The 10,406-nt window shown below is 44.4% G+C and overlaps 1 protein-coding gene across 1 annotated transcript; it reads left to right on the top strand.

Annotated features, from left to right (window-relative positions):
- Window positions 1-1,130: 1,130 nt before the first annotated feature.
- On the top strand, window positions 1,131-10,388 carry LOC6586494. The gene is made up of 3 exons (XM_044009828.1): window positions 1,131-1,544; window positions 8,243-8,479; window positions 8,541-10,388. Exons 2-3 carry the CDS (start codon window positions 8,369-8,371, stop codon window positions 10,158-10,160), a joined length of 1,731 nt encoding a protein of 576 aa, XP_043865763.1. The 5' UTR covers window positions 1,131-1,544; window positions 8,243-8,368; the 3' UTR covers window positions 10,161-10,388.
- The last annotated feature ends 18 nt before the right edge of the window (window positions 10,389-10,406 follow it).

Below are 10,406 nucleotides of genomic sequence, written 5' to 3'. Positions count from 1 at the left end.
TGCATTTCAATTTGTGGTTATGCGTGTGTGTGTGTGTGCATGTGTAATTGCTTTAATGAAATATGCGTGTATTTTATGAAAATTTAATTTACACATTTTAGTACGCATGGAATTATGGCAATTTGCCCATTTTCCGAATTTCCCATTTTCCCGTCTTCGCATTTTCAGTTGAATAGTTTTTCACTTTGGCATTTTATGGAGTGGAAAATCACATTTGCATAATACACACAAGCGGCTTATTGGCTAATCAGTTTATGTGCAAATTATAAATAATTAAACAATGCGAAAGCTTTTAACCAAATGTTAATATCAATTTCCCATTGAGTGGTTCGTAGAGGGCGGGGGGGTCGAGGAAATAGAAGGGTGAGGGGAAGGGGCTGGGAAATGCAGTTCAAAGAGTTGCAATTGCAACGAGACTCAAAGGCAAAGGCAAAGGCAAAGGCAACTACTTAGGCTCGCTTTGTTGCAACTGTTGCAATTGCCCCCAACCACTTTGCCCCAGCCCCTACTCCCCTCCTCCCCTCCCCCTCTCGATTGATGCCACAAAGACAACAGCGGAATAATCGTTGCGGCGCGCATTAGTGCCCATAGATACAGATATAGAGATATACGGATAGAGATAGCTGCACAGATACAAAAGTTAGATAGATGCCTTTGTGTCACTGCAATTGACAAAATAATCACTGCAACAGGCGGGGCAGGGCAGCAGCTACACGCTCCATACAACAGTAAGAACAACAACAGCAGCAACAACACACAACGGCACACATATTTTCCCGCCTAAACAAAAAAGCAAAGCTAAGGCAACAGCAAGCTTGGCAACAAAAAGCGAGAACAACCGCAACAAGATGCTCAGCAACATTTTCTCATGCGCACGTTTCTGGCATGCAGCAACATTCCGCATTGGCAACATTTGGATGCTTCGGCTTGCTGCCGATACACTTGACTAGTTGTTGTTGTTGTTGCTGTTGTTGCTGTTGCTGATGTTGGCTTGCTGCTTGTTGTTCTTGTTGCTGCTGCTGTTGCTGCTCGGCAGCTTCGACAGCTTCGGCTGTTGCTTCGCCCGCAGCTTCGTGTGTTGCCGGCTTCGTGTTGCTTGCTGCCTTGTTTTCACAACATTTTCCCGTGCGATTTTTCAACAGTTTGCAAAAAAGTTTCGTTTATTTGCTGCTTTTTTTCGCACACACAGCGCCGCAGTCTGCGTTTGTTGTCGCTGGCGCTTGGTACATGCCGTCGGAGCGACGGAGCGCGCGCGCGTATCTCAAAGATACATTTCACAATCACGTAAATCTGAGCCCCATTGCCGGCTGATCTCTGCCCAGTGCCCTGGCTGCGTGCCCTGTGCCTAAGCGTACGTTGAACTGCGACTTTTTGTTTAACAATACGGCAAATAAATAAGAGGGCGAAAAGCCTACAAAAGAAAAGATATAAAAAAAAAAAAAAAAAAAACAAAATAAAAATAAAAGAAAACGAAATCAAATCAAATAAAAAAGTTGTAAAAACGTAAATCGGCTGTTGTCAACGTATTTTAGCCGGCCTAAGCTGTAAGTGAATGTGCACGTATTTATATATATGTGCATGTGTGTGCGTGTGTGTAGGTGTAAGCGGAAGTCGACTGCCGCCGCCATTGCTGCCGCAGCTAACGGAAGTGTGTTATTAGTGCGACGGAAAATTGTATTTACTTGAAATGTACTTGCAAAATTTATGAAGTAAAAAGTTGAGTGTGTTTATTTGTGTGTGTAAGTGTGTGTGTGTGTGTGTGTGTGTGGTTGTGTGTGTGCACACAGAAGTAAATCAAATTAATTCAAATTTATGGCAAGTTGGGCCAACAGCAACAAAAAATAAAATCAAATCTGCATATGAGCTGTGTGTTCGTGTGTACATGCGCTAGTGTGTGAGCCTGTGTGTGTTTTTGTGTGTGTTTGTGTGCGGCACATTGTCAAAAGTTTTAATTGAGCAAAACTTAAACAAGTAACTGGAGCTACATAAATGTTCGTTATGCTAATTGAATTACAACATCAACTTTAAGAGAAAAAGTAATCCACAGACAGAGAAAGAGACAGACACTGAGTGAGCGAGAGAGAGAGAGAGGGAGAAGCAGAGTGAGCAGCTGTTTGGACTCGTTAAAAAGGTTTGTCAATTAAACACTCATTTTGGCCAAGAAACTTTTTCGTCTTAGCTGCAAAACCCTTTTAGACTTTTAGTGGCAAATTATGAACTGGCAACAAACTTCATTTCATAAATGATGATCATTGATTTGCGGGCCAAGTTGTTGGGCTTTTTAAGCCACAAATTCATAAGTGAAATTGGCTAACAGAGAGAGAGCTGCATTCGGTTTCGATTGTTATGCAGAGTTTGTTAACTAAATTCACAGAAATGATCATATACTCATATATACTATACGAGGGGTATGAGGTACCCCCCTCTCTTTTATGCAGATCAATTCCATTCCATCTCATAGAAAATTATTCACTTGGCACATTCAACAAATAGATTTTTCCTATTTTATCCCACTTCCGTTTATTCAATTTTACATTTATTTTCAAGTGCTGCATTTACTCGCTTTTTCTTCTATTCCCTCTGCTTTTTCATCATTATTCATATCGCTTTTCTCATCATTAATAACTTTCGTAATGGGCAAAGTTGTGCAATTCGAGCAAAGCAAATATTAAATTCAATAATCACTTAAGCGCCATAAATATTGCTGCCCCAATAAAAAGCACTCGACTCCTAGGCTTCCGCTTCTGTCTGTCTGTCCGTCTGTCAATGTCATTTCAATGATTAAAACTTCAATGGCAAATAAAAAGGGGAAAAGAAATATATATTAAATGTGCATACATACGCACATATATCTCTAACCGTACTCCTCCCATTAACCCCCTTTACAACTGTTTCATTCACTTGCCGCTGCTGCTTCAGTCTCTTTCCCTTGCAGCAACGCCAGCAGGAGCAGTAGCAGCAGCAGCAGGAGTAGCAGCAGCTCAATCATCCACCGACGCACTTGCTCTTATACCAGCTCCTGTTTTACTTTTCCTTTTATAGAATATTAATACTCGCTCACGAAGTAAAGACAGTTGATTAGTTTGGTGCAATGCCAGATTTACTGTTTATCCGAATTAAAGACTGGAGATCTCGATCATATTTAGATCAAAAATATATATAGATTTCGATGATTATAAGGGGCGTGGCAGAGAGAGTGTATCTTAAAAGATATTTTTTATATGAATTACCTAAAATCATATCTTTAATCTACTTGGAGGCGTGGCGAATCGTAATGGAACTATTTCTACCTCTATGCTCTATTTCTCTTGACCTCTTCCCAAAACAAAGCTCGCCCATGAGCGAGTATTCTGGAGTCGGTGACGCTCGACTGCATCAATCCGACTTCTTTTTTATTAATGAAAACATAAACATCTCTCGCTTTTTGTATGAAGTCCTCTATTTGCTTTCGTTTTGTGGGCTTTTCGCTTGCCTTTGTTTTCCTTTGGCCGCCGCTCGTAATAAATTTTTAATTTCGCTTAATTGAAAATGGCCCACACACAATTTGCTGTATGAAAAAATTTGCTGTAAGTCGCAAAGTTATTGAAAAATTTTATTGCATTTCTTTTTTGTTTTTCTCTCGTTTTGCTTTGTTAAAGCTCAAAACTCGAGCAATCAAATTTCTGAAGCCCGTCCAGGTGGAATTTTCGTCGCTGTCTGGCAACGCCAATGGTGAAGAGGAAGCGAATGCAGTGAGGTGTGAAAAGCTGCTCACATATTTATATAGCTGTCGCCCGACCATATATAGGCAAACATTTAAGCAAACAACAACAGCCAAGAGACGCGAGAGACACAAGCCAAGTGGAGCTGCCGGGCGGAACTGAGGTGCACTGGTCGAAAAAATGGGTCACATGCTTGCCTCATGAATGGCGCACAGAATCTTGCCGTGGCGCCGCTCGCCAAGTGGCTGCCACTGTCAAATAGGGTTGGGGACTGTGTCATAGACACAGTTGCCCCTCCCCCTCCTCCACCTCCTCCTTCTACTCTCTACTCTTCGCATATGCCCCATTGTCCCGCGTCGCATTGTGTACTGTGGCAAGCGAGTGTTTAATTGCCGCCAAGATATGTCAAGTGTTTACAAACAGTTACAACAGTTTAAATAGGTTCTCATAGCGCCCATAGTGCTGTATCATATCTGAGAAGTGTGTGGGCTCTTGCATGAAAAAGTGATTTACAAGTAGTTGCCATCAATTTGTTATGCTAGAAGTTCTTGTCGAGCGAACGCTCTAATTGCATATAGACATGAAATTTCCCTGAAGCTGACACCATTCCAACTAGGTATTAGACTAAATAATAATATTATTATTCGTTCTTTCTATATCATAAACAATAAAATGTATATTCTCTGTTATATCTCTGTTATACTTCTGTAAATCTCCATATATCTGAAATAAATTGATCTTGGATAACAAATTCAGTTCCATTTAGTTGCTATATCTTGCCTGCCTATTGCCCATATATGATATCATTTGCTAATCTTTTTTAATTTTCATCATAATCTTTTTCATTTGCAATTTCAATTTGCATTTTGGCCTCGACAGAGACTCGCATTTAGTCTAATTAATGTGCAATTTGGCCCACGGTGGCATGCGATGTGTGACCTACCTTTTGGCCCGCCCCTCTCTAGTCTTGTCTGCTTCTGTTTCTTCAGCTGTCCCACTTGCTCTCTTCACTTCCTTATGAGGCTACTTGGCTCGTTAACATTTTTCCCACAGCAGTCAACCTGCTGCTGCTGCCTCTGCTCCTGCTGATGCTGAATCTCGCTTGGGCTTCTATTCAGATATGGTGACTGGACCAGAGCCTGAGCCTGACTCTGTGACTGTGCCTGTGCCAGCATCTTATTTATTGCATATAAAGCGTCACCTACAGCCGGGTGCCCCGAGCAGCAGGAGCATGCGGAGCAGGAGGCGGCACTCAAATGACGTCGTCAACGTCGTCTGAGCAACGGCTTGGCATAAATTAATGAAGGGCACTTTGTGTTTGCTGCTGCTGCTGCTGCTGCTGCAACTGGACAATGCTCAGTGGGTTAGATGTAGGGGCTGTTGCAGTTATCTCTCTCGATCTCTCTCTCTCTCTTTTTCTGTTGGTCTCCCTCTCACTTTGTTTACATTGCATTTTGTCACACGTTGAGCTGAAAGCGACGCCAATTTGTCTGAAATGTTTTGAATTCTAAGCGTTCTGGAATTGTGTGGGAGAGCAGAGGGCATGGAGGAGACATAGCGGAACTAGATGGCAACGTGCTGCACGTGCTGAATGCGGATGTGATGCTGCTTCTCCTGCACCCACTGCTCCTGCTGCTGCTGCTCCATGAACGTCTGGCTCATGGCTAAGCCAGAGCTGTGCTTTATGTTTCACCTCCTGCAGCTATTTGGCCAGCTATTTTCTGTGCATGTGTCAGTGTAGGTGTGTGTGTGTGTGTGTGTTTGTGTTTGTTTGTTTGTTTGCCATTTGGCTCTTTTTCATATATTCACACGAGCGGCTCACAGCTCACGGCTAGCCACACTTTGAGTCAATCAAAATGCTGCCAGCCACATTCACAAGCCACCGAGACCTGGCCAGCGTCATCGTCATCGTCATCAGCATCGCCATCGCCATCGCCATCATCGGTCCATGGACATCTGCCTGGCCACAGGCAGCCGTGTGAATTATGCGCCGATAAAGTTGCCCCGTTTTGGGGGCCAGCTCGTTACCCATATTGTGTTGCAGCCGCCTGCAGAAAAGCAAAACACCTGCTGCAGATGCCACAGTCCGTCTGTCCGGCCATCTGTCCGTCCGTCTGTCCGGCTGTCTGTCTGTCTGGGTCGAGGCTCCTCACACATTGATCTTATCGCAACGCGCGCTCACACCCAAAATGAAAAAGTAAGGCTTCAAAAAAAGTGAAAAAGGAATTTATTTGGAGGGCAAGTGAACGGCTGCTAGATACCCTGTAGAGAGCTCTTTAAAAAGTACTAGCAGTGGCGGTTTCGATTTTGAAATATTTTTTCGATTTTGGTCACTCTGAAAAACTATCGATAAAACTCATATCATTCAGCAAATTCAAATTTTTGAAAACTCTGTGTCTTATGCCACTCTAAGAAACTGGGCTACGAATCTATATTTATTAATTTTGGGTCTTTATCTGATTATAGCAGTTTCTATATGTTTCTGTTTCTCCATTTTCATTTATCGATTTCTATAAATTAGTATACTATATATACTATACAAGTCTGAATTGAACTCTAGCTGATTTTGGCAAACTCAGATGCTCACCAAAAATGTAAACTTCCCTTTTCACTGAGTACAGGGTATACATATATAAAAATAAAGAACGCAGAGCATCAAGAGCAGAAGAACTCCGCTGAGCAGCGACTGCCGTGCTACGTAGCCTGTGTTTGAGTTTGAGTTGGAGTCTGGGCCTGGGTCTGGGTCTTATCTGTTGGTTCCATAGGCTGTATGGCTGTGCCGGCTGCTTCGACTGCTCCTGCGCTCTGCCTTGGCCTTGGGCTTTTGCTTTAGCATTGGCTTTGGCTCTGGCCTGGCTCTGGCTCTGGCTTTGGCTGTCGTTTCTCTTGGCCATTTATTTACATACATCGCAGTGCGCTGGCTGCTTCAACTGGCTCGAGTCAAGGGCCGCAGCTCGCCTTATTGTCTGGCCACGACGATGCTGATGCCTGTGCCGATGCGGATGTTGGCTGCTAATTTCACCTTTTCACAGATTTCGCGTGGCTCCATTTGCTGCCTTGTGTGGGTTGCTGCGACTCGGGCAAAACTCTTCAACCACACACTGCCAGCCGCTGTGTGTCCCATCAGCTACATCTTCAATTATTTAGCTCCAGCTGCAGTTTACATGCTTGAGTTGATTTTCGCAGTGTATTGAGTCGTCGCTCTGCTTGGAGCTTGGAGCGCTCCCACTTGACTTGTGGGAGGTTCATGAAAAATTGAGCAAGTGCCGCACTTGCAATTTCAACAGCTCATCTGCCGCTGCGCAAAACATTCTCGTTCCCTGGCAGCTGCCAGTTGGCAGTTTGGACTTTGGGTGCTATTTCGCTTCGCTTCGCTTCGGTTGGCCTCTCTGCCAATGCCTGAATTTCAGCTCCTTTACTTTTTAGTACCAGCCTTGCCTTGACTCGAAGTGTGTTAGCATTTGGAATTTTCAATTGCGAGCTGATTAATTTTCAGTTGTCATTACCCTATATAGAACAGCTTTTAGGTTAAAGAGAACTTGAGTTAAAAAATCTCTACAAAATGCATTTAAAGCATAGGAAACTAATGCGGGAGAGAAATCGTTCGAGATTTGAAGAAGATTATAGACTAGAAATCGTTTGAAATTAGAAAGAAAAACAAGCTGATAGTTAAGAGTTCCTAGATATATGCCTGGGATCTTTAGATATACCAGCCCTGTATTAAATTCCTCAAGTCTTAAACTGTTTATATTTAATGCTTTACATACCTCAGCAATGCTCACTCGTTTTTTTTTAGCAATTCGAATTGGAAATTTCATTCGGAATTCTGTCAATCGCAAAACCCACAATTTGGGCAAACTTCAATCAATAGAGACTTGGGCACAAATGCCACAATACATCAGGCAATACAATTACTGAGCCCAGCTGGAGTTTTGATAGCTACCGTCCCCTCTCTCTTTCTCCTCTCTCTCTCCTCTCTCTCTCTATCTGCCGCCACTGCTCCATTACCATGTCAATGACCAGCTGCTGTGCTCTCAACACACCTGCGGCAGATAAAGCTCTCAAGAGAGCCAAGGCTTTGCCATGAATATGTAGCTGATGCACGTTCTCTACATTTTTTTTTTTTGATGCGGGTGTATATGGGCTACACCCAACCCAGCACCACCCTCTGGCCCCAGTTAGCCCCTACTGCACCCGTCGCCTCCTCCTCGTCCTCCTCCTTCTCCTGCTCACTCACACATCATTCTACGCAGTTGACAGTCTTTTGCACTTGGCACGGCTCTGCTTTCCATTTGTTGTTGTTGTTTTTGGTCGTTGGGTAGGAAAAACATACAAAAGCGATTCATAGATTTCCGTTTTGCTGCGCTACAAAACAATGGCATTTTCATGTTGCACGTAAAATGCAGCAGCAACAACAACAGCAGCAACAGCAACAGCAACAGCAACAATGGCAACAGCAATTCGAAAAGGCTCTCGCACGATAGAACTTAAGTGCAATTTCATTTTTTCCGATATTACTGCCATTGACGCCCGTTTTTAAGTATCTACAAAAACAAAGACAGAGGAATTTGGGAAGATGCTGAAACGGAAGAGCGGAAAACCTATTGATAGGAAAGGCAGCTAAGTGCCTTGGGATAGATAGTGGCTCTAGACCGAGCCCTGATCTAATGGCTTTGGAATGTTTCGTTGAGATAAGCAGCAATTCGTTGTCCTGGCTGGGTATAAATAGTCGACGTAGACAGCGATTGAGACACAGTTCATTTGAAGCTCTCAAGATGGTAAGTTGAGGACCTTCAATTGTCAGCGAGTGCTCTAAACTGTTGTATTCCCAATTTAAAGAATACTCTGCGACTTGTTGCTCTCCTGCTTGTGGTGCTCACTGCTCAGGCAAGCACTATCCGCAAAGCCGAAGTGCCGAATACGAAGAATACTGTCCAAAAGTCACGGCCTAAGGTTGAGTTACCCCAAGGGGCAAGGAAGCCTATTCATATCCAGGCCCCCAATGAAGCACAGGCTACGGAGGATTCACCGGTGGCTGGAAACCCTGAGCAATCGTCGCAACCTAAGGTAGAGGTTCCCAATGTGATCTCTCCTGTTCAGTCTGTGGAGCCCAAAGCAGAACTGCCGAGTGTGATCTCTCCTGTGCAGCCAGCCATCGAACAAGCCCAACAACCCATAGCTCAGGAGGCATTTGCTGTTCCCCCGGTGGCAGCTGGCCCTGTGCAATCCCAGCCACAGTCAGTCGAAGCGCCAGTCAATGTAGTCCCTCAGATTGCCTCGAATCCTGAGCCGTCGGTAGTGCAAGGTAATGCGATCCCCCAGGTGGCTGAGAATCCCGTGGAGCCAGAGCAGTCTAAGCCAGAGGAAATCAATAGAGTCGCTCCAGAGCCGAAGATTCCCAATATATCGATTGGAGCTAACGTAGTCAGCTTTGTTCCCAGTAAAGTCCAGGCGCAAGCAGCGCCAGTTGTGGAAAGTGAGATTCCCGTGCGATCTGAGGCACACAAAATCGCTAAACCTTCCGCGGAAAATGCTGAAAAAGTCGTAGGCAAAGTGGAGGGCAGCGACAACCAAGTTGTAGATCAGGTGCAAGCTGAGCCGCGCGGGTTCTTCGGCGTGAGATACCCTCAGGCGTATTATGTCGTCAATCCGGGATTCAATGGTACGTTCGTACAGCAGCCCTATGTAAAGCCGCCTTTCGTACCATTCCAACCTAACTTCGGCGGCCACAAAGGCTACTACTACGTCCTGCCCAACAACACCAACCAGACCATATACTACGGATACCACAACAAATTTGGTGGTTATCCCATAGGAGTTGTTCCTGGCAATGTGACGGTTCACACTCATGCTAAGCCCGGCTACTTCCCCTTCCCTCTGAGACCAATACCCTTCTGGAAGTCCGATGAGGCAGAAAACAGCAGCAGCAACAACGATGTACCTCTCTTCATTCCCTACTATCCGCAAGATTATTCTAGCTACGACGCCCCAGACTTTATTGTAAATAATGAACGTGTACCCGTGGGTCAGGCCCAGGGTCAAAGCCAAGGTCAGGGCCAGGGCGCCCAACAGCAACAACAGCCGAAGGAGCTTCAGCTGATTGGCCACATCTACATTTATAAAACACCCAAAACCGGCGGCAATCCAAGACCAGCAGCGGATGAAAATGTGGGTAACTTTGAGGAATCTGATTTCAGAGTCAATGAGCCATTCGGCAACACTCAGCTGCTGCTGCAGCCGGTTTATCCTGCCAACGGCGGCAACAATAACAATAACAACGATAACATCCCCAATCAGATCAACGAGATCTATAAAAGCCTGCATCTGGTGCATCCGTCGCTCCAACAGCGTTCCCAATCACCTGCCCAAAGCGAGGATAGCTCCGTGTTCTTTGCCGTGGATATACCCAAGCCAATCTATCGCTTCTTCAAATCCATCTTTGGCGCCTTTTCGAAGTAAATAAGATGACCTGAAAGAACTAAGAGCTCAACAACAACAACATCAACAACAACAACAACAACAACAACCACAACAACAACAACAACTATAATGAATCGCCCCTCTTTGTATTAGTAATATAAGTTAATTTTAAGTCGCGCACTTCAGTAAAAACATTCTACTCACAATATATGACTTTCAATGGGTTGCGATAAGAATTTAAAGATCAATTCTGAATTGAAAGATATTTTATGAAATGGGTAGAAG

Source organism: Drosophila mojavensis, unplaced genomic scaffold (genome assembly GCF_018153725.1).
Source record: "Drosophila mojavensis isolate 15081-1352.22 unplaced genomic scaffold, ASM1815372v1 contig_74, whole genome shotgun sequence".
Classification (NCBI taxonomy): domain Eukaryota; kingdom Metazoa; phylum Arthropoda; class Insecta; order Diptera; family Drosophilidae; genus Drosophila; species Drosophila mojavensis.
Note: the sequence above shows the minus strand (reverse complement) of the source record. Positions and strands in the feature narration are given on the sequence as shown.

What these genes read in the sequence shown, in the direction of transcription:
- LOC6586494 (XM_044009828.1), top strand. Translation starts at nt 8,369, where the DNA reads ATGGCTTTGGAATGTTTCGTTGAGATAAGCAGCAATTCGTTGTCCTGG. An exon ending in CATTTGAAGCTCTCAAGATG is followed by an intron (nt 8,480 to 8,540) that starts GTAAGTTGAGGA and finishes CCCAATTTAAAG; the next exon opens with AATACTCTGCGACTTGTTGC.